The sequence below is a fragment of the Astatotilapia calliptera genome, chromosome 13, assembly GCF_900246225.1.
Source record: "Astatotilapia calliptera chromosome 13, fAstCal1.2, whole genome shotgun sequence".
NCBI lineage: Eukaryota > Metazoa > Chordata > Actinopteri > Cichliformes > Cichlidae > Astatotilapia > Astatotilapia calliptera.
The window spans coordinates 15,136,619-15,164,611 of NC_039314.1; the positions used below are offsets into that span (position 1 = coordinate 15,136,619).

The window sequence follows — 27,993 nt, forward strand, 5'->3', positions numbered from 1 at the left end:
TCCTGTGTCCTCAGACAGCCTCTTATGAAGTTTTGTAATAAAATAACTACTACAGTGACATTTAGCTAACTTTTATGACAGAAACACATGTATACACATCATCTGTGGCATCTCAACCACGTGCAACTGCAGGAAAGCAAGCCAGCTTTTGAGGTGTCATTGACCACAGAACGTACAGCAAGAGATAAAGCAAACAGCTTCGGCGCTGTATTCCCCCCCCCCCCCCCCCAGCTGTTATTTCTTCTTCTAATTGTTTAGCCAGAACAGCAGTGGTCACGGCCGAAACTTTACAGCTCCAGGGCAGTTGTACAGAGGCACAGTGACTTAACACAGGCGATGACAAATACGCCCTGAAAGATTGTCACAGTAACAGAGTGTTTCAAAAGCATCATCATCACCCTCCACTCATTAACCTCATGCAACACAGAGTCGTAGGGTTTGTTAAAAAATAACCAGTATTCCAGACATAAGATTTAAAAGACTACTCCAATGTGTAAAAATCACTTTCAATGAATAAAAAATACTGTTTGTTCCTTTTACATCCCACTGTGACATCAGACAACATTCCAGACACTAAATACAAAAGCAGTGGAAATAAATGAAAAGAAAGCCTTTAGTGTCATAAGCACACAGTACACAGTGTGACCTGTAATTAAAAAGAAGAAAGGAAAAGAAAAAAATAAGAAAGGGTGACTCCCTCTCTTTTGTCGATACAGAAAAGTGCCGGAAACATTTGATTCTTCATATTGTTTGGTCTGTCCTCATCTTATCATCTCACAAGGTGTCCTTTTCTTCACCAGTCTATTAAAGCCTGTGCATATGTGTGTGTTCAAAGTTCTGCCAGAGTGGAAATGTGCAGGGATTCCTGTATTTTAAGCCAGCGTCCTCTGTCTTGGTTTTATTCTGGGGTAGAGCTGTAGAGGACAACACAAAAAACATATTAATAATCCACATTTTAACACCTAGAATACTACACTGATAATACGCTGATTCATAACTCACCCCTAAGAGGTTGCGGGGAATGTAACCCTCAGTGTCGCCCATGCGCGCCCACCACCACTCGATCTCATCTTCGTCCTCCCTGCGGACGATGGTCATGCAGTCTCCCTCGTGGAACGAGAGCTCATCAGGGTTTTCAGCAGAGTAGTCCCAAAGGGCGTAGACCACACCCCTGTTCATGATACCCATTTTTTCTTGCACGCCTGAGGAAAAATGACATTTTAAACACTGAGTTTTTGTTGAAAGAGGGAGGGGGGAAAAAAACAACATTCATAAGACAGGAAACAATAATGGAGAGACAAAACAGCTTTTACTGACCATAGAGGAACTGAGAGCACTGGGTGTAGCCTTCTTCCATTTCTTCACATTTATCAGCTGCCGTTTGCATGTCGCTGTAAGTCATAGCAAACACTGCTGCTCCAGACTCCACCAAGAACTTGCACACTTGCACATTGTTGCAGGATGCAGCACAGTGAAGAGGTGTCCTATTTATTTTAATTGAAAAATTAAAGAAAAAAATGGAAAAACAAAGAGGAGAAAATGTGACACGTATTAGGAAAAAAGAAAAACAGTAAAGCAAAAATAAAATGAATGTGCTCAGCAGCGAGCATGAACTTACCAGCCGTCACTATCAGCGGCATTAACATTGACACCAAACTGAACCAGGAACTTTACGATCTCCGTATGGCCGGCACAGACAGCGTTGTGTAGAGCAGTGATGCCTTCATCATTGGGCTGACTTGGATCTTCCACCTGTGATTCAAAAACCACAAGAAGTGAAATACTAGTATAATACCAGAGCAGATTACCAGCAGGAGTGACAATATAATATATAACAAGCTTGTGGGAGAGATTTCTTACTTCGTAGATGATTCTCTGAACCAGATCAAACTCTCCCTCCAGAGAAGAGTCCAGCAGCAGAGCCAGTGGGTTGAACTTGACTCTCATGTTGTGCTCGATACGTTCAGAACCAGGCTTGCGCAGATTGGTCCTCTTTCCCTAAAGACACAACCATAATAGTGTATCACATACACATAAACGATCTTGAACAGCACAGAAAAAAAAATATAAATCTCAGAGAGAGGAGACGTCCACTTGCTCTTGCCCTCAGTGTGGGCTTAAAGCAAATGAGGGACTTGTGCTTCCAGCGAGCTAATCCAGTTTATGAACGCAAGCTGAAAAAAACTAATTAATTCCTCCAATACCACGATTATGCAACCCGATATGGAAAAAAGGTTCTTTAGCTTTCAAATTGAGGTGACAAAAGGAGGGGACTGGGCTGGAAAATGGGTCATAACACTGATTTCTCAGTGTTACAACCTGCTACCTTAAGATCAAAACCGCTTAAGGAGTTAAGCAACAAGAAAAAGTAAACTGGTGTTTATTTTTAAGAGAATGTGTAAACTGCGCAAAGCGGGGTGGATATCGGCTTAAAGAGAGCAGAATGAAGCCCATTTTCTCCTGAAACAATAGCAGTACTTGATGGTGATTATTCAATTATATAACACCAGAGCAGGTCACTGGTGTTCAGCAGGGCCAAGTGTAACTCATGATGTGCCCCTAACAAACATGTGAGAGGATTTACAAAATGCACGCAGCACAAATACAAACACAGGTAGTGTCTCCTGTGGACTGCAATGACTAGTTCTTCTTTCAAAAACAAACAGCTAACAGCCATGTTATAATTGAGATTCTACAGATTAAGATTCATACCGGTGGCAGAGTGACCTGTCCAGTGACCTCAGGTGCTTTCATGTTGAAGGTGTCCTCTCCAAAGCTGTCCTGCTCTGCTCCGCTGGGGTATGGAGGTGGTGGGTATGGGGGGAATTCTTCCAGGAAGCCTTCTGGAGGTGGAGGGGGCAAACTAGGTTCTGTGTCCTCCAGACCAGGAGGTGGTGGCGGTGGGAAAAGAGCATCATCTGGCCTTGGGGCTGGGTGGGATGGTGGAGGAGGGGGAATAATTTCCTCAGTCTCCAGGATGGCCGGTGGTGTGTAGGGCTGTTCAGTAAAGGCTGGGAGTGGAGTGTTGATACCTGTGGTCTGTGAGGGTTCCTGAGTTTGTCCTCTCTCTGATGGGTAGTTTTCGGTGCCAGTCGGAAGGCTTGGACCATGTGGTCCGGCTGATCCTTCCACCGCTTTCGCTGCTTCTCCAGTAAACGTGGGAGTGGTTGGTGTGTTCACAGTGGTCTCCATAGCTGCCAGGGTAGTTTTCTGATAAAGGAGTTTCTGAATGTTGGGCCCTGCCGGACCCTCTGGTTCAGTGATGGAGCTGCGTTTCTTCAAAGGCCGAGGGGCATTGTAGAGTTTCTTTCTCAGGGCTTCCAGGTCACCATCGCTCTGCCTGTAGGGGTTGGAAATGAAGGGAAGCAGCTTGGTAGGGCTGAGTGGCCGGGGGATGCGCTCTGTCTCTGGCTGCTGCCCCTCAGATGAGCTGGAGCCTGTGTTGTTGGTTCCATTGTTGTCAAGTTCAGTTTCTGGGGCTGGGGAGCGACGCTCTAAGTATGGATTCTCTGGATGTGGGGAGCCTCCACTGGAGATCAGTGGTTTACGATACACTACAAACAAAAAATGGGAAACAAGTGTTTAAGACAGCGAGAGAGAAAAAAAGAAGAAATTTTTTGGTGCATAGCTCTTTTTTTGGACACATTTCACCACTTCTCTCCCTTCTACTTCTACTAACTTGATATTCAGAGGATGGAGCTTCTTTACAGCAGCCTTCACCATGTCACAGCATAATCATTATGCTTTCTATTATTAAGTTGCAATTCATAATAACAATGTATTTGATTATTTTTTGTATTTATTTTAATTCATTAATTACAACAAGTAGGGTTTTTTTTTCCCGTTTCGTCTTCCTCATTAAATGAATGGGCTATATTATTTTACAGAGTTAGTGTGGAATACAAAAAGATTCTGAGGACAGATTCAGGACTTTGATAAACTTCCTTTTCAATTTTTATATATGAATCCATCTACATCAACTGTGTATGCAAAGATGCTTAATGTATATTCTTACCACTGACAAATCCGTTGGTGCGGTTTTGAGCCCTGTTGAGAGAACCCTGCACAACAGGCAGGAAAGGCTTTCCTGAACCCGACTGCTGTGTGTACATGGAGTAAATGGAGCTGGCAGCTACGATTTGCGGTTTACTCAGGTTGGCTTCTTTGGAGGAGGGGAGGTCTGAGGTGAAGGGCCGTACCGTGGCTGCAGGTGGAGTGTCCTGCTTGGAGGGTAGAGGGAGTGTCTGGCTCTGTGACGGTGGGTGAGGGCTGCGGCTCTGGGCGGTGTGGGGCTGCTGGCTGTGGGGCTTGGCTTTAGGGAAGGTGCCTGTGTTGAGGCCTGGTTTGCCATAGGGAACAATAACGGGGCCTTTCGGTTTGCTGGGGACAGGGGGAGGTACCTTGACTGGAGCTTTGGGAGCCGACTGATGGAAGTTGAGGAAAGAGAAAGATAGTAAATAAGCTAGGGTTTTTTCTACAGGTATTAACAAATCTTTCTAGTATTTTTTTTTCTCATGATGATATAAAAAGTGTGTTTTCATTCCCCCTCACCTGAGCATCCCTGACAAGGTCATCACTGCTCTGGTTTTTGCGGAGGGAGGTAGCCGGAGCCTCTGTTGGCTCAAACATGGAATATGGACGCACTTTCCTGTCCCTCTTCAATTCTGAATCATCTAGCCACAAAACAAACGGAGAAGATGATGAAGAAATTAGTTTCAACACAGTTTGAGGAAAAAAAAGAAAAGAAAAAAAAAATCTTGTTTTATAGGAACAGGAAGGGATTACACTTTATTTCTGCACGTGTGCAGTATGTGCCTGTGTCTTTACCTTGGTCTGTGTTAGAGCTGGAGTGAGAGTTCATTCGTGGCAGTGTTGAAGCAGAACCGTGACCATTGGTGTTGGGCTCTGGACCTGAAGAACTCCACTCTGCCAGTTTCCCTGGCTGAAGGCCTGGTGAGCCAGCAGAAGAGGACAGAGAAGATAAAGTATAAAATGAGATGCAATCGGTTTTTAAAGAAATAATGAACTAAAGCATCAACACAGAAATTCATTCATTATAAACACAAAGTTCATAGAGCTTTGTGTTGTGCAGTGTCATACATAGCAAACCTTTTTTGAAAAACAACAGATTTTGTGGCATTTTGCATTGCTCTTCATTTGCTCATTTGCTTCCATGTCTGCGAAAATCTCTGGTCAGATTTCCACAAAAGCATGGAGGGGTATCTTACAACTAGCAAAAGTAGCAACACATAGCAAAACCATGACTTCCGTCACAGTTTCTACACACTTTAGTTAAATGGTCCATTAGAAGAAGGGCTGTACCAATACACCAACAGCCCCATATATTTTTCTAGACCAGTCCAGACCAGATTGGGTTGGTCACAGTCCACCCAGGATGTCAGTTCAAGTGAAGGTTATGTGTTTGTTCCAACTGACCCATTTAGAGCTGCAGAGAAAGAACTGAGGAGGAAACTCAACAAGCACGCTTTAACAAACAGCAGCAAAACAAGCAAACGGGATCAACGATCCAGCAAGAAAATGATAAAAAACTCGTTTTTGGTGAAGATAACAGTCATGAAAAATGAAAACATCTAAGCAAAGATATCGGGAAGCGCATATGTGCAGACACACACACACACACAACACAAGTGTGTACCTTTTCTTTTAGCCCGCAGCTCTTTCAGAGGCTTAAGCAAGAACATGGCTTCTGAGGAAGATGCATTCGAAAGACAAAAAAAACAAAAAACAAAGTAGCCTTAAAGCTCCAGATCTCCTCTGGTTCTAAACATGGTTTTGGATGGGCCCAGTCTGGGCCCCCCAAGGGGCCATGCAGACCACAGCACAACCCCCAGGAGCCTGCCTGTTACTGTGCACAACGTCCCTGATAGAGAGGAAATGGGAATGGGTGTATAGAAAGAGCAGATCCCTTCTCATCCCCGCCCATCCCTATCTCTCTTCTTTCCATACTGCAAATCAACTCAGCATGCAGAAATAATTGCATGCAACAACACAACAGACTGGAGAGATGCCTGTTCCGTTCACTTTTGGTATGTGAAATTGCTTTAAATAGCAAAACATGAGATGACGATTTCTTCTGTTGTTGTTTTGTAATGACTAATTTTGGTGTTGGATCATTCATTTTTAATAACCTGAAGCATACTGCTGGCACAAAGTCTTACTGACGGACCAGTTTTAGGATGAGAGAGTAACTCTCTCATCCCACAAGATAGAGATGAAGCGCATAAGAAGGAATTACAGTGTGGAGGATGGTAGAAAGAACAATATGTTGCTCTGGTCTCATTGGTTGGATCACACTTTCACTTCCATTACATAGAACATACCTTAGTGCTGTCCCCAGTTTACCATGTAACAAGATGTGAAACAGATTGATTTTAAAGCAGCACAGGAGCAACTACATTAGGGACAAATTTGCAGCCTTAATAAAATAAAGGTAAGTAGCATTGTTTGGAGTTTTAATTTCTTATGGTATAAATAATTTTCTGTATAGCTGTTTCTGAATCTATATTAAGAAAGGCATGCGAGACACACTTTGGCAAAACAAAAACTCAAACTACTTTACTCAAAACCTAAAAAAGTGTTTTATAAAAAAAAAAAAAAAACATCCCAAAAAAACAAAAGACTATGAAGCTCAGGCTAAGCCATGCTAGATCACAGCACAGCACCCAGGCAGTAACTAGCTACCTTCTGAGCTCAAAAAGACATCACAACCAGCAGGTGTCCCAGACTCCTTTGCTCCTGCTGTAAATGGTAAATGGTTAACGAACTGCTCTTTATACAGCACTTTTCTACTCCTTTACTGAAGAGTGAAAAGACTTTTACCTATCATCATGCTGAAATTAACAAAACGTATTTAACTGAAAAAAAAAAAACAAGAAACATAATTTAGCTGGTGATGTAAAGATGACAGCCTGATATTTGAGTCAAAATCAGAAAAGGAAAAACTTTTAAGAGCAGCAGCACTTCAGACTGCACAGTCTGGGTGCTCACCTGTCCCCGCTTTGCTCTGTGGCTCGTGGGCTGGGAGGGTGGCAGTGCCGTCTGGGTAGGCAGGTTTTACAAGCAAATCGTGTCTCGCTGGGCCCCTCGGCATAGTGGACGACTGGATGTACGGACCGACCGCTGCCACACGAGACGGACCCGACTGCTGTCCGGCTTGGGCATCGGAGGGCAACTGTACAGTGAAAGGGTAGAGAAAGTAAAAAGAAGACTGGTTAGTGAGAGCAATTTAAAGAGCCTGTATTACAGTAAACCACAGAAAGGGATACAATATTTAGACAAATGAACATAAATGACAGAATGGTAATCAAAACTGTAAACTGCTGAAATGAGTCCACAGAAAACACGCTGACAACAATTTTGAAAAATGTAGTTTTCAAAAATGAAAGGCACCTAAGTCGATTACTTAAACAAATATACAGTGGATGAAAAAAATGGGAAACTTGAAAATTCTCCTATACAAGTTTTTTCTACTTGGTGGGTGAAAAGTTCACTTTAGCCTGTGCGTGGTGCCAGAGCAGGCCATGTTTTTATTCCTCCCCACTCAAAGATAGAAAAAAACAAAACAAACATGGATTAACTCTTGTGAGCAAGGAAGTGTTCAGCCTTTTTCAGAATGATCATTTGTTTTGTGAAGTTTACTCTCAAGAACCTTAGTGTGGGACCTTTGTATTTATGCCAGTTGGTGGTGTATAAACCGAAAGATGGCCAGACAAGGAGTCCAAGTGTGTAGGATTTGTCATATAGAAACAAATGTTGATAAATGCCACAAGAAGGCAAAAACCCAAGAATAGGTGCAGCAGAGCAGGTGTTATAATCTAGAACAAAAATGCTGGAATAACCGACTGACATCTCCAACCTTAGTGTCTTAAAACACTTTCATAGATATCCAATTACTTTCTCAGCAATGGCTGTTAAGTTACTGCTGAACTACTATCACTCACACACACACACACACACACACACACACACACACACACACACACACACACACACACACACACACACACCAGTTTATTTGCATATTTACTAATTACAAATTAAAAAAAATGTTTTAAATAAAAAAAAAAACATTTTAAGATCTAATGACTCCAGAGCAGCGCAGCAGTCTCCTAAATGTTGTTGCTTTATTAAGTTAGGACAGCACCTTCAATATAAACACAGCAATTCATGCCTTTTTTTTTTTTTTTAAAAAATTATCCACATTTAGAAAACTGACTGATCAATGTTCACCTATAAGTTGGCACGAGTTCTTACAGCTCAACAAAAGCTGGTCCTATATCGTTTCCCTTTAAAAAAAATGATCATTGTAGGTTTTATCCATCAAATGAATGGAGCAACAAAAGTTAAACAAATGCAAAAACTAACAAAGTCTGAAGCCAAATCACATTCAGTTTAGAAATCAAACAGGTACGTATGTATAGCTGCAATACTAGTTTAGTTACCTGAAGGTGTGTTTCTTTTGAAGCCCTCTCTTTACCAGGATAGCCATTCTTGAGAAAACAAAAGCACAAACATGCAACAGAAGTTCAAAATACCAAATAATCCCCCCTTTCCTCCCCTATCCAGTATTGGCCCTTTTCACTGTTTTCTGAAGTATGTGACTAAGATGGTGTGAGATGACTCTCAGCTGGCAGCTCTCAGACTACCTCTTGGTCAGTATGTTCAGACGTGTTTGCTGGGTGATGTTAGCCGGACACTTGCTGTTTAGTAGGAGGAGAGAGCAGCTTGGATGGAGTGTGTCTTTGTGCTGGTGAGAAAAAGGCTCACTCATTATGATTCTAGGCAGGGTGTGGGTAAATCACCTCACGAGCCCCTATTCAAGCTTTCCTCTCAAACACACATGCACACATAAACACCTTTCTATGTACTGCTTCTCCTTTATTACATATGACATTAAATAAAGAGGCCAGAAGGCTATAAAGTAAGGCACGAGTTGCTCATTATCTAAACAAAACAGATTTAAATTTCCTTCTAAAATGTATTATTTATGTTTTAACTTTTAATCTTCAACACTGTTTTGGCTGAGTAAATACTGCAAACCAAATACTCACGAGGCTGTATTTTGAATCTAAAAACACAGATAAAACATAACAACTGTATCAGCTTTTAATGAAAAATAATATTTGTCGTTAAAAGTTTGAGTTGTAATAGAAAGTTCGTGCTGGAAGCCAATAAAGCCCCGATTAGGAGAACATAATTAAATAAGTGCATAGAGGACAGATTACAGTGACTCATGTAATTGAGAAGGTGAAAGCACAATATCAACCAATCAGGATTTTTTATTTATTTACTTTATTTATTCTGTCCACCCTGAGAGTTAACCTCAAGCAGTAAATATGGTAACTTTTCTTCTCACATTCTGTTTCATAAAAATCCCATGGCAACCTTCAAACATCTTTTAGAACGGGGTGGGGGGGGGGGAGTAGAAAGACACCAGAGACTGAGATCAGAACTGATACCTCAACACTAAACAGGATTACCACCACAGACTGCCTTAACTCAGCCTTCTGATTTTTAATGTGTGTTGAATCTTGCCATAAATGTTTGCATAAAAGACGGTTTAAAAAGGCAACTGAATTCTTCCACTTTTCATGTTTATAAGCCCCACCAGAAACAGATAGTATCTTCACTGACATTCCTGCGTGTCTGTGATAGGAAGTCTGCACATACTATTCCTCTCTCATCTTCTGGCTTTGTTTCTGTCAAATGGGACTGAAAACACAACCGAGTGAAGGAGTGGGAGTGAAAAATCAAACTCAATTCCTTTATATGATCAGAACAACCTTCCTTTCCCACCAAGATCCAATATTGGAAAAAGACAGATAGGAACTGATTGCTCTAAGTGAGTGAGGAGGGGTGGGGGGGAGCGTCACTTGACCATCTCCAAACAGAGGAAAGAAAGTGTGAGAAGCTTGAGCTCAGAATGTCAGACGTAGAGATACAAACAGCTTTTTATCACAAGGCCACTAGGGGGAGTTCTGATCAAAAGCATTTCTACTAGTTAGTACCAGAAATTAAAATTAGTACCCTGAAAGATTGTCAGGGTGCCATATAACAATTAAAGCGATGGTTTTTTTTTTGTTTATTTGTTTGTTGTTGTTTTATGTAGTTTTGGTGCAATAATACTTACGGGCAAGTTCTCTTTCTGCTGCAGGGCTGCCTTCTTTTTCCACAGCCGGTCTCGGAGCTCACTGATCCGTTTGTCCATAGCAGCCACTTCCAGGTTGCGCTTGTTCAGACTTTCTCTCTGGTGCTGGAGCTTTGAGTTTTGATCCTGGTTGAGCTTGTTCCTCAGCTGACCAACCAGCACAAACACAAATCAAAAACTGTGCTAATTTTAAACAAGTAATATGTTTGGACTTGAATTTTCCTTTATTACTTCACACCTGTAGCTCTTTGTAGAGGCGGTCCAGCTCTGCAACTGAGCTCTGGTTGTCATGGAAGTTATCCATTTTGCCATTTTTGAGCAACTCCAGCTGCCGGTTGAGCTCCTCCACCTTGGACGCAGCCATCACTAGTTCTCTCTGCTTCTGCTGGAACAGGTTATTCATTTGCTCTATCTCCTCCACTGGAAAGGGAGAGGGATTGAGGGTGATGATGACAGAGGTAAGAAGAAAGAAAGCAAAGAGAGACAAACAATATAATGTTGACAGTCCGTCACAGAAATACAGCGCATCTTAATCCAAAATAAATTTCAAACTTTAATGGTTCACACCATACTCTTAGCAGGCATCCAGTCGTGAATTCAAAGTTAACGAACTCACCCAGTTTGCCATTGCTGAGACGTTTCTGTTCCACCTGACCCTTGAGGGCCCGGACCTTCTTGAGCCGAGCTTCCTGATTCTCAATGTTCTCTCTGAGGCGCTGGAGCTTCTCCTGCTCAGATGCCTGTTGCTGCTGACGCTGCTCTTGCTGCTTCAAGTAGCGCAGCCGCTGTTCCTAGAGACAAGAAAGAGCAAAGGGGAAGCAGAGCACTTGTTAAAAAAATATATAATTAAACAAACACATCCCTCCTCATGCATGACTGCACTATGTACAGTGCTTAAATGTTTGTGGGCTACACATATAAGGGCCACTGATAGAAGTTTTTCCTGGTTCATCTTCCTCTGAACAGACAATAGGTACATTTTTCCTTCTATGATGTTCGCACAATGCAATGCTACTGAAAATAAAATGAAGTCACTGATAACTGGCTTGCCTATAACCCTTGCTTTCAGTGCAAAATACTTCCTGCCACAAGTCCTTGGCTGTAATGAAAATCAGGAAGTAACTTGCTTTCCCTGGTAGCCTTGGGAAGCTATTCCCAGGTAGTTAAATAGCAGAAACAGATGCAACTGTGGAAAGTACTGAAAACAAATCAAGGGGGGGAGGGAGCTTGAGAGGGAGATAGTTTGCATTACTTCCACTGGATCCAGCAAAAAAAAAAAAAAAGAAAAAAAAAATCAAACAAATTCTGACTACAGAAAGCTTAAATGTTAGCAATGGTATTTAAAAATTGGTTGGTTTCAGAATCAATCATCGCTCTTCAGGTGTCACATGGTATATTGTAAACATGACAGAGCTCTCCAAGATAAGCACATCCCAGCCACGGGTCAGGTGATGATGACGACAATGCCCCTTTATTTACTCCAAGCAATCAAGTATACATGTAATGCTTGTACTTGACTGCTTGGAAGTCACATTCCTGGACTTGTTATACTGTGCTGATGTATACACAGTGCTTGGAAGTGAATGCTTAAATGCCTAAAGGACCTAAACCACAGCCCTAGGAGCATATTTAAGGAAGTAAAAGAAGACACAAAGTTTTTAAAGTTACTATAAAACTGCATATACTGCGTGGGTGATTCAGAAGAACAAAAACATTTTAAAGTGCTTCCGCAAAACAACAAAACAACAAAAAAAAAAACATGGAAGGAATAAGCACTCAGTTAAGTATTTCACTATATCACACCTATTTTCTATCATATCTTTCTTCTTGTCAATCAATCCTGAGCAAAGTAAAAAACAAGTTTAGATATCAGATGTGTCCCGCAGAGTGAGAAGCCTGAGACAGTAAACTGTCTCAGGCTTCTCAAATGAAACTATGCCCACATCCACCCATGCCTTACCTGTCTATCACAAACTCTACATAAACATGCATTATATAAGTACAATAGAATGTACTCATTTAATATACTAAATGAACTCATTTTTAGTCCAGTACTGACTTCAATACTGTCTCCACTTAACTCCTTAATCTCTTATAGACACCCATCTCTTTCTACTGCACTTTTTTATGCACCTTGGAGGCAAGAAGTTGCTGTTGGGCTTCTATCTGCTGCTGCTGTCTGGCAGCCATCTCTTGTAGCTCAGCCAGCGTCATGTCCATCTGGGGCGTTGCCACCTGTGTAGAAAGAAAGAACAAAAAGAAACACATTCATGTTTTAAATATATATTCAAGCTGAAGGCTGAAGGGGGGGGGGGAGATTTCAGAATTCATTGTACAATATTTATTCCCCAAGGAGACATCCTCAGCGGAATAATCATTTTGCAGTCATATCCATGTTATGATGCACTGATTAATTTTGCAGAAAAACACTGCAGGGTGTGAGAACTGAAAGGAACTAATCAGTATCCCAGAGCACACAATTAACTTCAACTCGTCAAGTATAAAGAAATTACATTTTGGGAGAAGACTTTATGCCAATACTAAATGCATGACCCTTATTAGTAAAATTTAAAAAAATAAAATAAAATAGACTTTGTTCCAAATTGACATGTTTCTAATTATTCACATCAGCTACCATTCAATGTGAATGAATGTAAAATAGTGTAAACCATTTCAACCACTTGTCAGAAAAAAAGTTAATAACTCACCCCATTCTCCATCCTTCTCTCTGGGGGACCCTTCACTCCATTTCTCTTTGAATCTGAGCCTCTTGATCCTCCTAAGTAATGAAAATAAGTGGAGATTTCATCAGACATTAAAATTTAGACCACCTTAAAAGAAATGAAGGATCAACAAGAAAAAAAAAATGGCTGGAACGTCCTGTTGTCCTTTTGCCCTTCAGTGTCTCTGACAAACAGTCATACACATTTAGATTTATAGGTTTGTCTTGACATGCTATAGAGGAGGGTGTATACCAGCTGAAAAAATGAGAGGCTAGTGCTGAATTATTTTAACTTCTTTACCCCAGTGCTTTTTGTAACTTGTAAAAAATCTCTTGGGATTCAACCTCATCAATAATGACTTATTAGTGGGGTGGGTACACTACTGCATGTATATATGCTTGTCTAGGAAGATATAACCATATAGCCAACCGTTTTACTGGCATTTGGCATGCATGTCTGATAATCTGGGTCCTATCCCTAAAGTATTATCCCATGATGAAAGCCCATAATAGCTTTACTATATAGTCTAACTGCTAGCATACAGTATGCATGCTAGATACAAACTAATCGCTATAAACAGATGTCTGAAAATCAACAAATTTAACATTCAGTATTGTTAGTACAGGAAGCTTTATGTGGTTTAAAGAGGATTGACCAACCACGATTAGAGCTTCATGCAAGCCCATAGATCAAAGCCTCATGGGTTGCAGCTCCAGAAGCTAAATAACTGGTTTAATAGATGCTGGTTAATCGCTGATGGGAATGTAAGACACTGCTAAGCTCAAGAGTGACGCAAACTGTTATAGTCACAGCATTCAGACATTCACACAGTGATTAATTTTCCGTTAATTTTCCTCACTTCATTTAGATAGATCAAGTCAATGACAGAGCAGAAGTACACCCATGATTTTCTGGGGCATTTTGTTGCCTATGTGTCATTGACTATTGTCACATGGCACTGAATTTGGTGAAGCGTGACAACTCTTTTGAAGGTTTAGTTCTTTCGGCCTTCTTTTCTAAGGTTTAGTTCTTTGTCACTAACTACCGAGTCTGTGTGTTATAGTAAAATAGTATAGAAGAAAAGTAAGATTATTCATGTTTAGGGCAGTCTTCAAACTAATCATGTTTTTTTGCCCAGTAACTTGAGAATTTTGTCTGTGCCTGTTTGTTAATGATTGCATTTCATATTTATGCTATGCTGAAAGTAAAGGTCTATAAAAAGTATAATTAGTGTGGCTGCTTACTCAGACATGACACAGGCATAACATTAGATTAATGAAAAGAAGTTCAAATGTACTGGCAGTCCAATAGATTGGTGACATTCCATTTTATCCTCCGACATGCTCGGAGGATAAAAAGAGCATGCTCGAACAGTATCGGGGAAGTATAAACATTTAACTAACTGCAACCTGAGGGCAGGACAGAGTACATCCGTACTGCCGTAACTAATGTAAACACGGCAACAGGACTAAATAAACCCGCATAAAAATGCAGTAACTGAAAAATTTAATACAGAGCTGTGTTGCAAATAATGATCAGAGCTAAGCTCTCAGTGTGGGAAAACAACAGCGGGCTAAGATAACACAAAGGGAAAACAGTCACCTAATCCCTGGGCCAGACTCAAGCTGTGAGAGGTAAAAAGGGCTTAGTTATGCAAGTCGGGGTTGAGAGGATAGTCTATGAAAAAAATACTAGACTTTTCTGTGTTAATAAGAAAATTGAAAAGTAACAGACTTCTGATAGTGTGACTCGGACACTCTGATTCCAGCAAGGATGAAGGATCTGAGGGCTCCAAATATAAAGCCCTCTTCTGGATAAACGTTTGAAAAATACCATAGTGTTTATTGAGTGAATAGGGCATTATAAAGACAGCAGGCACCTCTGGAGACAGTGCTCACCCAATCATAACTCTTGTGTGTGAGCAGTATCAGACATTAAAGCCTCTTTTCACTATCTGTTGTGTATTGCAAACAGTTGCTTACCTGATTCCCTGCTAGGAGCTCTGTTGTGACGCAGAAAGAAGCGCACCTCTGATCTGTGCTGTCCCAATCGTTGGAGCACATCCAGCATCCTCTCCCCATCACCTACAGGTCTCTCTGCAAGTCGAAATAAAACATTTTAGCCCAAGTTTTCATAATATTTCACTTGGATTGGCTAAAACACGAATGCATGTCAAGTTTGCACATGCCATTTACTCAGTGAATCCAGTCTAACCCAAATTGAAGGATGATTCATTTTGTCAACACAGTTTGCATGCCATTGATCTATCTAAGCAATGACTTCAGGGGAAACAACTATAACGTGCTGTCAATTATGCCTCTTGGCACTGAGCTCATCAGCTGTTCTTCAGACATTGTCTTTGAGCATTTCATTACACAGATGAGCTGACACATTATGCTTAAGTAGAGGTGAGTGAAACTGATCTTTTAATAATGGTAGAAATGCAAAATGAAGCAGTTAAGTAAAATATTATAAATATAATTTATAACTTTACATCTAATTTGGATGCAAAATGTCACTGCTGTGTTTTCAAGGAGATTCAAAAGTGGCCTGTGGTGAATGGGTACAAAATGAGACAATCTCTTCAGTATTCATCAATCTCCTTTCAGACCACTCCTGGAAGTACTCAAACACAATAATTGGCACTTTTTCACTACTATGGCAGTATCACCATGGAAACGGCTATGAAGCCTGGCTCCTTGAGTTCTGATGTTGTATACTCTTTGACTCTTAGAAACGGTGAAAATGAGGCAGGCATGAAATCTCAACGTCACTCCTCACCTCCCACCTGAGAGATGTAAGAAATGTTTAGGCGCTTGTGTTTGATGCAGAGATTAGGGCTCTACGCTATTTGCATGGTAGATTCAAAAGAGACAAACACTTTAAAAACTGCCAAGCAGATGACTACAAAGCTAATCACAAACCACAAAGTGGTCAACATGAGAAAAAGCACTTTTTGTCTAAATAAAATAAGAACTAATGTGTCCACACACCGACTCCTGTTCCTTCAGATACTCCACAAACAAAAGAGCACTGTCACTCACCAGATCCACGCCACATCTCAGATAGGTGGCAGTCCGTTTCCCCCGGCTCTTTGCACAAGTCCACCACATCCCGGCACAGCGTCTCCGGAGTAACAGGAACCTCAGTAAAATGCTGGTCATTGTTACTGAGGTATACAGTCAGGAACATCTGGAACAGCAGGCGAGAGAAGCAGATAACCCAGTAGATTAGATAGAGCTAATTAAGATCACAAGCGAGAGGATCCTGTTAGAGTTAGTAGAAGTAAGGTAAACATAAAAGTTCTCTGGAATTGGTGTCCAATTTCCTCTTGGTTCATTGTTTGTATAGACTGTATAATATGTGAGCTTCACTGATAGCAGATCTGCTTCCCAGGTCTCATACCTCTGTGTCAACAGAAAAACCAGAGGCCAGATCTTGAAATTCCATTTCACTCACCAACTAGTGCTGTCACCACTGTGAGAGATCCCTCCATCCCAATGTAAACACACTAAAAAAAACCCGTCAAGGACTCTGAATGAGCAAACCGCTAGGTTCTTATGCAAGTGTGTGACTGACAGCTGCTCAAGGCTGGTTTATATCAATCTACACAGAAATGGGCAATCTCAATGAAGCAGTTTGTAATAAATTGGAATTTGTATGCCTCCAGCTACTGCAGAAAATAAACACACTGACACTGAGCAGAAAATTGAGCTGTCTATCAGCAAGGATCCAAATGCAGACAGTCACCTACAACCTTTTAAAATAAACTCTAAAAATCAATACTTATATGGGATATTACTCATCTTTATAGCTATAATAGGCAACAATTGTCAAAACAATTAAAGTAAGAAGGGCTGAGTCAAACAAAAGCCTTCACAGATGATTTAAAAAATATGCTTCTGAAATGTCTGTGATATTCCAAAATCTATATAATCGCTGACAGGAAACACAAACATCAAAAGTCAGTGTACGAGTATCATACATTCATAAAAAGATAAGCGCTAAGAAGCTTAAGGCTCGTAATGGAATATGCCCCCAATCTGTAATATGAGCACATAAGAGGAGTTGATAAGGCAGCAATAAAACCAATTTTCTAAGGTGTCTTAGGATATTGCATGCCTTGAACATACTGAAATGTTTTGTTTCAAACCCAGGTTTTTGCACAGTGTCATGCCTTCACAGTGACTTCAGACAGAGTATCCTGAAAAGCGTGTAACTGTAAAAGCGGTATTATTTTAAATGCCCAGAACCTCCAGGTTACACTGCCAGGTTTTTGTACTCTGAGTTGCTGTGAATAGCCATGCCTACGGGGGCTACGGTGGGAACATGAGGTCAGCTAGGTCACAGGCACAAAAAACTTGAAGGGGGTAATCATGCAGAGCAGCCGGTGCAGAAACAAAAGTATTTGGGTTGCTTTTTAGCTGTGGTGTGTACTGCGCCAAAGAGCAACAGCCTTAGGATAAGGGGCTTTATTCCCCTTTTCTTCCTCAAATGAAGCTTACTAAGTGAGTGGGCAGGTGAAACGCTCCCTCTGAAGATCTCCTAAGCAACATCTACAACCAGAGGTTTGTTTTATCACACAGAAGGTGGAATCAACGGACACTGGCCTGAGTCAGAGGACCTGACTCAACTGCCAGAATCAATGGGGATGCAAATGAAAGATTCTCATGAATAGAGCAAATCAGCTGTGAGTCATGCCTGTCAGTAATGTAGAGAAGAGAAAGCTGTAAACAGAAAGCTGTGTTTCTAACCAAAGACCACCCTCTGTGGCAGAACACTACCCTGGAAAGTAAAACTAAAATGGGGGCTTTTTGTGTCTGTTAATTAGAATAGTTTAAACATTCATGCTAAAACAATTAAAATCACTCATATAGTCTGCCTTCATCAAATTATTTCAAAAAACAATTCGTAGATCTTTCAGAATGAGACGGTGACATCATGAAAACTTCCCAGAAATCCAAAGTGCTAAAGTGAACCTATTAATATTTGGAGAGTGAAAGAGAGCACTGACAGATAGTAGGAAAAGAAAGAACCACAGATGGGAAGAGAATATAATCTCGGGCGCTGGCAACGCCCCCACTAAAATCCAGTTTGCTGCAGCACTAAAGTTGATGATCCAAGACCACCAGTATTCACTTCAACTATCCATCTAGATGACTTAGCACTTTGCAGTTGACCTTCATCCACCTAAAGCATGTGGTCACTGCTTATTCGCTATGATATAGCACACATGGTACAAAAGCTGTATAAACTACAAATACAAATACAAAAATCTATGAGACCAATTTTCATATTGTTTTGGAAACTTTGAAACATTCAAAATGACGTGTGGAAACACATTCCCTTTAATTCGTTTTTTGTCTTTGATCCTTGCAAACCTTTTAAGGTCTCAAAATGATAGGTCTTGTAGACTTTTCATTACAAACAAAGCAGTGCATGCAAGGTAAATTACAGGAATTTATTTTATGTGCTGCAGTAAATATCAGAAAAGTGTTTTCATCTTTATAATTTATGGTCTACTCAACAATAAGCAACTACACCGCAGACCCTCTTCAACTTTTAAGAAACGTACCTACTCAGACAGGCAAGATTACCATAAGTAGGTGTTTGACTCAGCCAAACAAATTGAGTGTTCATTAAATATTCATTGATACAGCAGCAAGTAAAATTAGGTAGCTCAGTAACAGCCTGATAGGTACAATGCAAAATAGACAAACAGTAGCTCAACAGCCTACCAGAAAATACTGCTTTGTGTAGCTTTATATAGTTCGAAGGGAGCTGGCAATATCATGATTTTATGTGACAATGTTTGACAGAAATATGCTCCACTTGCTTTCTATTAGGTATGGAGAGGATGACAGAAGCAATTGCTGAATTGCACTTCCCTTCCTATTTTATTTTAGAGAGCCCTGGGGAAGGAGAAGGGACAAGCTGCCTCGGCTGCTGTGGCTCACTATTATAGCAAAAGATTTCCATTTCCATCATAGCATCAGCTAAGTCAAACCTGTCTCCCAGGGTTTTGAGGGTGATGTGGCAGCTCAGAATAGCAAACGGACAATTATAGCCAATGCAAAGAAATATGGCCATAATACTGCTGTCTACACTGTAGATACCCTCAAAGCAGGGCAGCTATATGGTTAGGTCATTTTATCGCAGGGATTACGTTAATCCGCTGTATAAAAATATAGCCTTTTAACAGCCTGCTGGCTCAGGGGACAATAATAAGCTGAAACATGCTAGCTTGCAGCTAGGCTATGGCCATTATGTCTTACTATATTATAGGATCATGTTTTTTTCTTGGAGGTTGAACAGTGGCCTGCAGTGAATAGGTGCAAAACAGTCTGACCATGTATTCTCAAAAAAAAATAAAATAAAATAAAATAATAATAATAAACTGCCACAATTTTAAGAGTCGGCGTAGGATCCTTTGTTCAAGATGCAATAACACTGACAAGACTGTGTCTCTCTCTGACATGAAAGGCTGTAACATCAAAACCTCAGACAAAAGACACTGCAAGAGGAAGACATCTAAGAGTAGGAGAGTGACTGCAGCTGGCAATACTTGAGCTAAAAGGTTCAGAAAGACAGAGGGGAAAAAAACTATCAAAGATATGCTATCCTGGGTTATTTCACTGAAAGTGGCTTCTTTGTCTGCGATTCTCCTGTATCCAAGTTAAATGAGCTCCAGTCCCTTTAGGGCGGTAGAGGACAATTCTGTCAAATTCTGTGTACTGAACAGACAAACTATGAAGTTTAAAAAATAAATGCTGATTTTCTTTGCCTTTTGCAGCGTGATTTGGATCCTTAAAGCAGATGCCACCGGCTGCAGACCTGAACAAGCTTTTCAAGCCTCTCCAGTTCAGACAGGGCACTGTGAGATGACTTGAGTTTAAATATCAGCACTCTACCTGTAGCCAATTGCAGAAAGGAATGTTCTGTGTGTGTGTGTGTGTGTGTGTGTGTGTGTGTGTGTGTGTGTGTGTGTGTGTGTGTGTGTGTGTGTGTGTGTGTGTGTGTGTGAGTGTGAGAGTGAGAGAGAGAGATTGTGGCACTCCCACTGATTGTTAAGATAAGGTTCATGCAACAGAGAGAACAGTTTACAGGTCAATGTGTTAGGTTTGATGGTCAATGTGTTAGGTTAGGACGGGTCAAAGGAAAATGAAGTTAGAAAAATACTCCTTAGATAATTTGACTCCTAAAAGCATATCATTCTTCATGTCCCACCTTGAAAATCCACTCTCTCCATCTGAGGGTCAATCCTCCTGCAAGAGTCTCTTAAGGTAATTGTCCAGATGCAGTTGTTCACATATTGAGTTAAGAGTGATCAAAACTGCATGCCGCTGCAGTTTCCAATTTCCGGGAATAACACACGAGATTGTACTATAATTCAATGACTCTGCAATATAACAATTACTACCAAATAAAAGTCAGTCCTGTCACAGAGAATTTATTATATAATTAGCTTCCAATAGACAAGTACAGAAAACGCAGTATCTCATGTACTGTCAATGCAAAGAGTAGCATATAACCAAAGTTAAATTCCCACACCCATCCCCTGATGACTATTAATGGGTGAAGTATTAAAAGGACCTATTAATACTTTCCTTGCTCGTGTATTTTAACTGTCACACTTATAGAAATCCAAATTAAACATAGCAAGTATACAAGAAGGTCATTGTTTAAATAAGTAATCCCAGAGTCAAAAGCTGTTTCTGTTTCAACTAGGTCAGTTTTGTTACTGCTTGGTTCTACAGGGTGTCACTGAAATTGGATATCCCTAATATGGTCATCTTGGACACACAGCATTTCCTTAAACAGCAGCCCTACCCACCTGCTGGTCAAGCGTTCTGTTTGAGAGGAGGAGCCAATCAGAGAAAAAAAAAAGTTTCAGACAGAAGCTGCAGAAGGGCCCAGTAAAAAAAATGAAGCCATTATTCTGAATTGCTCCTCATATAAAGATACTCTAGTAGAGTCAAGAATGTTTCTTCTCTCTGTTAGCCCTGCAGACAAGCGACCTGTCTGGGGTGTAACCCCCATCTCTCGTGCAATGGAGGAAGAAAATGGATGGATGAAAACGTGCATAGCGTCTCCACTTCCAGATTGTTTACTTTTCAAAAATCAATATTTTGTTTACATCAGCACAACTAAAAACCAACAGAAACACTGGACATGGTTAGCCTTCGGATAGGGCTAGGTGAAAAAAGATAAAGACAGTTTTCACAAAGTAAATTTTCCTTGATAGAAAAACGAGACGCGGTCAATATAAAGTCAATAGAATTCATTCCATCCACGTTTTGGCACGAAAGGCCAATGGCAATGACAATAGTGCTGTGCTGAACCAATCTGACGGCTGGAACAGAGTTAGAAAAACATCAGGATTGGTTGGCCCTCAGTGTTGGAGGAACAGTTGACAGTAGTATATGTGCTAAGGACTCATCCAGGCTGGAGAAACTGATCAGGAGGGCTAGCTCTGTGGTCGGCATGAAGCTGGACACTCTGGTGACAGTGGCAGAGAAAAGGACATTAAAGAAACTGATGGACATTATGGACAATGCCAGGCATCCTCTGCACACGGCCATTAACAACCAGAAGAGTCTGTTCAGTGACAGGTTGCTTCTCCCAAAGACAAGAACTAACAGACTTAAAAACTCCTTTGTCCCACACGCCATCAGACTGTTTAACTCCTCTCTGGAGGGGAGAGGGAGGGGAAACAGGAGGACAAAGGAGGGGGGAACAACTAAGCTGTAGTGCCTCTTCACCTCACTGTACAATACCTTTTGTGCAATACTTTTGTAAATAGTCAACGGTGCAATAGACTCAATACTTGAAATGTGCAATTCACTTGTATTTTTATTTTTATTCCTATTTATTCTATTTATCCCCTTCGTATATTTTATTTATATTGTCTCTGTATTTATATATATGTGTGTGTGTATAACTCTGTAACTTCTGTCGGTGCTGTGCTTTTTTGGAAATCGAATTTCCCAGAGGAACCCACCCGAGGGATTAATAAAGTTCTATCTAATCTAATCTAATCTAATCTAACATTTCTCTCAGAGAACTGTTAGCACATCCCTTTCCAGTTGTACACAGAGCTGAACAGCTGCGTCATACTTTAGTACATCAGATTTGTTATGAAAAAAAATCATGTATAAGACTTTATTTCATATGGATGAAATCAGTAAATAAATAAGATACACTGCCCGACAGGTTAAAAAAATATATTAAGACGCAATACCAGTTCCTTATAAACATATGGAACATGTAACACAATGCCTTAGGGGAAATGGAGTGGCTGGGAAAGTGGATAGTATGATAGCAGCAGAGGATAACAGAAGCCATATCTTCAAGTATGCCCGAGGGCACTTCACCTAAGGGGTGCTGGACCTTCTGTCCACACACACTTTCAATTACAGATATTGCTGTAGTAAGCGAATGAGTCAACTAAGTCTTGTTGACGGAGTCACCTCTGAATCTAATTAGCAAAGGTTTGTAAGACACTGCAGCAGCATCTTCCTGTGTGTGCGTGCCTTAGTTCTCTCTGCCTGACACAGTTCCAGATTAGCAGTTCTTCAAAAAGGCGAGGCAGCATAAAACTCTATGAAACTGAAACAGCTCTATGCATTATATCTCTTCATCTCGTGTTCCCTCTCCCTCATTTTCTGTGTTGCATTAGAGGGATGAGGTGGCACGGGAGAAAAGGTCAGGGGTAACAAACAGCAAAAAGCACAGTAGTCTTATTCAGCTGCAACATTCGGGGGGGAGCAGCTTTTACAGTACATGAAGCTGCAGAAAGCTTCCATCACAAAAGCCTCTTCTCTATGTCTGCACTGCAGTACTTAGCCTATCACTTCATAATCTGCGGTCTTGCAATGCTCTTCTATTTTTGGTCTACGTGATGAGAGAGTTCCTACTCTCGGCTTATCTGGGAGATAAGGGAAATGGGAGTCAAAATTAAGCAGAAAGGAAAGGATGCATCCTTTTTTTCCCCCTTTTCCAATGCCTCATGACTCTTGGATGAAGATGTTCCGAGAACTAGTCACAGCCTGAAAGTTATTATAGAAAATACAGATACTTAAAATATGAAGAGTGCAACAAAAACTGAATAAAAATGCCCACTGTGTGGGATTTAACTGCAAGAAAACTTACCCTTTATTAACTCTTATTTTATGCAAAAAACAAATGCGATTCAAAATGTAGCAGTGAATGATGCCTTTGTGACCTTTAATCAGTCATATGTAAAAATGAAACCTTGGTGAAGCAGCAGAGTGAATGACTGTAGTCTTACCAGTACAGAAGACCTTTGCTACTAGAGGAACTTTTCAGGACTAAATTATACAATTTGTTTCCACCAAAAAGTCCCTGCAGCAACGGAAATAACGGAGAGCTTTGTGTCATCAGCTATTTTGCCCATCAACACTTGAAGTTGTTGTACGTTCTCTGGTCAACACTTGACTACTTTAACAAAGTAGATGACTAGCAGGAATTTGGCAACTAGAGACCAAAGAGCATCTCTTGTATTCATCAACTTCAAGCAGTGATAGACCAAAAAGCCAGTGGATGATTCCCGAGCTAAACTTTTGTTCAATTTTGAGAGCAAAGAATACCAGTGATTGATATATGATGGGGTGGTAAATACATTATATAGGGGGTATCTACATAGCAACCAACCGTCAGGGACAATTGCATGACAAATAGCTTCCTGTGTAGACTGCCCTTAAAGCTGGATCCACCCAATCTGGGTTGTCACCATTTTTTTTTCTCCACCCATTGCTCCTTGAAGTTACTGAATGTCACTGATTATCTACAGTCTTAGCTTCGCTGCTAGTCTCTTCCCGTGTTAAGTAAATGCAATGTGAAAACTGACCAAAACTTCTAGTTTAAATCTTTTGTTCCTTCACACATGTCATAACTACCATTATCAATAAATCTATGTACCGTACTGGTGATAAAGCAAAATGAATGTTTGCCATCAAACAAAAAACATCCTGTGTCAAAAAAAAGGAACTGCATCCTGTTTATTCATTTCCCTTATCATTGAGATAGGGGTCAGCTATATTAACGATTTATACAAAAGGACATTTTGCTTCCTGACGTTACCTATACCCCACACAACCTCCCTGTTCATTCAGCAGCTCAACATTAGTTAGAGAACTGTCTAATGTGAAAGTGAGTTCTACTGAAATTTTGCACCACTTTAATGTACATTTATCCTTTTCAAATGGATCATTCCCAGTGAGCGACTTTGTATTCAATTACTGTAATCTGACACCAGCTCAGGTGATTCCTCTCAGAAACCAGGTGAATGTAGAGTTGTTGTTGAGGCACTGGTGCACAGCACAATCTAACAGTATGCATTCAAGAAGATTATTCAGCTTCTCTATAAGACCTGTGGTTGTAAACAACATGGTCACCAGAGCATTGAACCATTCACAAGAACTTCCTCTTCACCTTAGAAATTATTTTGTGCACTCCTTTGATGAAAAAACAAAATATTACAGGCCTACTGTGTTTTTACACAACTGTTCTCAGCTAACAAAGGTCTTCCTATCAATCTTCTTCTTAAGGATAAAGTCAAAACATGAACATCCTTGTCTATCACATGTGACTATCTGCTTATGTAACCAACACAACTCTCCCACAGAGTAAACACAAAGCCTGTGGCACTCAAAGAGAAAGCCTGCTCAGGTTTCTGTTGACACATACAGCAAAATCAGGCTTCCCACAGCATTAGCTCACTTTTCCACCATCAAAGCACCACCATAAAGTCTAGGCACACTGAGATTTGATGATGTGGAACCAAGACACGGTACAAATGTGAGCAGTGAAAGAATGAAAAACTAAATAATGTAAGCCAGGTGCACAAAATTGTATCTGTTTGAAAATCTACACACCGAAGCAACATGCATCATGGGAGAGGAATGAGGAAGTGTTTGGTATGTGAAGCGAAAACACAAAACACAAAAAACCCACAAAAAACCCACAACAAAACAAACAAAATGTATTCTTCCAGCTTGGTTTCTGTTATTTTATGTTGTCAATAGAGTATAATTAATCTTGTCAAAAAGTGGACAAAGAGAAAATATGGGCTAATAAACCAGCAGAGAATTCAAGCCTAAATGTGACATTAATTCATGTGTGCAGAACAAAGGCTGGTTTCAGGAGAGATAAAGTAAATCAGGAGTAAATGAGTTATTCCATGCCACGGTTTAATTAATGGTGAACATCACTTATCAGGGTATTGGCACAGCACAGGCAAACACACACAATGTACCCACCACAGCACACTGCTAAAGAGTCCCTGCAGCCCATTGTGCTCAGGAAACAGTGACCCCCTATTTACCATCCCAGCAAGCAATTACGACACTCCATTCTCACTACCCCACAAGCCCCTAGCCTGCACGAGCAGGGTCATGGGCTATTGGTGTAATTTATAAAACAATACCTCACATCAGACACATCTACATAAAGACCAGTTTGTGTTTATCAGCGAGCAGCAGGAGCCGTATCCTATTTACAGCAAAAGGACATAGAAAGATATCCTCAGGTGACAGAGATGGAGCAAACGGGGTAATTATTAAGGGCCAATAAAGAAACAGCTCTGTTATGTAAGGGTGACAGTTTATATCAGTATCCACTAGGAACAAGCTTGGCAATAACAAACAAGTATGTGCCAGTAGCAGACTGAGGTCATGCGCCAGACAAGAGTCGTCCGAACACGACTCTCTCCACTGCTAAGATGATTAATTCAATGAAAGAACACAGGTAGCACAGGTTTGAGGAGAGAAGGGCCACAGTAGTAGATCCTACACATATTGTGAACAGCTGTCATCAGCTGTTCACAATAAGACAAAATGAAAATATGACCATGTATCATAGTTATCTGAATTATTCAAATCAGAATTAAAGACATAAACTAAAGGAAAAAATATAGAAATAACAGGTTTAGCTACTTTTTGAAAGTTATTATTAATATTATTTTATATCATCCCTTTTCCCTGAGGTGTTTTGTTTTGCCATATGTTAGTTACTTTACAGTTATCCTACTTTACTTAAACAATTTTGCATCAACTTACCACCTCAAGTTTTCTTCTCCCAAAATTGGGAATGAATAAAGTAGAATTTATTTTTAATGAAACATGGTAAATTTTAAAGAAAATTGTGGTAGACAGTGCTAAAACAGTCTGTTCATAAAATAACACAAAGAAAACTAAACTATTTTGATAAAAGATTAAATAACTTCCTATGCTACCTGGAAATCATTTAAATCCTTTGCTGAAAGCATGGCAACTGTTGTTACTAACACCTAACTGTAATGTTATTAGTTTACTTCATGTATGTCACAAAATTACCATTTATTTTTATACCTTACTGAGAAAATATGTCAGTGACCTCTAACTCTGTTCATATCCTTGATTTGGTATTACAGGGGTAGAGTGGGCAAGGTTTGAGAAGTACGGTTAATTGTTTTCTTATTTTGGTTTATAAAGTCTGTATTGTATTTTGCTATGAAAAAAATATTGAAAAAGTCTATAATCATTTCAGCTTGCAAGAATCAAAACAAATATCCACAGACTGATTGGGAAACTGTTTCTTAGTTGCAGCTCCATTTTCCATGAAACATTTGGGTAATTAGAAAATATGCCAGGGTTAAATGTTTACTAGTTTGGGGGGGGGTTACTCATTAATCACCATTTCTATTTGTTAGGAAGGTTGTTTCTCTACACTGCACACACGCAGGCAGACTGCTGTGTGCTGCCCTATCCACACATCTAAGATAGTTCTGAGAAAGAGAGAGAGCCTTGCACTGCAGCAAAAGCAATGAACCTCTGATGATGTTGAAGATGATGGGGCTGACATGGCAGGAGTCCAGAGCTGAGGATAGGTCCAGTGCCAGCCAAGAACTGACAGGTGAATCCTGCCTATATACCGACAATACTTGAGATTACGACTGGTTTATAGGTGACTAAGTCTTGTATGAGTGTAAAATCACATGGGGGAAACACACTAACGCAAACACAAGCATCTATGGTAGCCAATAAACTTCACAACAGACGGCTGTGTCGACATAGTAATGACACAAAGTAGCAACCGCATCAACTTACCACCTCAATTTAAATGCCCAGGTAATTCACAATGATAGCGCCGCAGCGTGATACAATATCGAAAACTGGGGGATTGCGCAATGGGACAAGGTTAAAACTTGTAGCCATGAAAATAAAATAAAACTCACCGGCATCATTTTAGCTTCGTACCGCATTTAGCTAACGCACACAGCATGAATCCCCGCTGGCAGTTTCGACGAAGGCTGTTGGGACTGGCGATCGCTGTAATCCCAGAGCCTAAAGCCGCGACAGGCAAGGCTACTTTCTCCTTCTTAGGGAGGGGGGGATCCAGTCCTGCGTTAAAAAAGGACAACACAACAAAACATGGTTACGCTCTAAAATTCGACAAAAAATAAAAAGAATACAAAAACAAATAGCACTAAAGTTAACTGCATCTCGTGTCGTAGACCTGTTGCACCAGATAACGAGGCCTTCACGGCAAAAGTTTCCGTTGTGGTTGCGCGAGCATCGCTTTAAAACTTTGTAATGCTCGCAAAAGCGAGCGCGAGGATCGACGTAAATAACAAAAAAAAAACAAGGTTTGTGAGTGGGAATACACACACGCGTTTAAATGGAAATACTTAATAATAATTTTTTTTAAGGTTTTACTCACCAAGAAAATACGTAGGTAATCGTCTCGAAACCCAGTAGAATGACAGCGTAGCTCGGTCGCCCGCAGGCAGCCTATCCCAGAGTGACGTAGCGAGAGGAAACTCATTCCACTTTGGAATTCAAGCTCCGCCCCTGCCGGAGTATAAAACACCCCCACCGGCTAGACTTGTATACTTTGTGCCTTGACTTCTGTCTTAATATCAGAATCGCACGCTTAATATTGAAACCATGTGCAAAAAAAACAAAAAAAAACAAAACCAAACATTCAGTGTGTTCAGCAGTTTCTCAGCAGCAGATTAAACTTAAAAGAGCAGAGGTAGGAATGATTCCTCGCCAGGACATACTTAAGATGTATCACTCCGCCAGTAATCACAAACTGAAA

The 27,993-nt window shown here is 40.5% G+C and overlaps 1 protein-coding gene across 2 annotated transcripts; it reads right to left on the reverse strand.

The window, feature by feature from the left end:
- Positions 1-217: 217 nt before the first annotated feature.
- On the reverse strand, positions 218-27,707 carry LOC113034758 (apoptosis-stimulating of p53 protein 2). 2 transcript variants are annotated; one of them, XM_026189745.1, is made up of 20 exons: positions 27,613-27,707; positions 27,128-27,293; positions 15,936-16,083; positions 14,874-14,987; positions 12,877-12,947; positions 12,302-12,403; positions 10,785-10,959; positions 10,407-10,588; positions 10,151-10,315; positions 8,463-8,510; positions 7,009-7,192; positions 4,828-4,950; positions 4,552-4,673; positions 4,016-4,424; positions 2,713-3,554; positions 1,861-1,998; positions 1,619-1,752; positions 1,318-1,484; positions 1,003-1,202; positions 218-914 (listed from the first exon to the last, which is right to left on the reverse strand). In XM_026189745.1, the coding sequence occupies exons 2-20, from the start codon at positions 27,152-27,154 to the stop codon at positions 873-875; spliced, it is 3,393 nt and encodes a 1,130-aa protein (XP_026045530.1). In that variant the 5' UTR covers positions 27,155-27,293; positions 27,613-27,707; the 3' UTR covers positions 218-872. The 2 variants fall into 2 exon arrangements, with proteins under 2 accessions (XP_026045530.1, XP_026045531.1); XM_026189746.1 differs by lacking the exon at positions 8,463-8,510.
- Between the last annotated feature and the right edge of the window lie 286 nt (positions 27,708-27,993).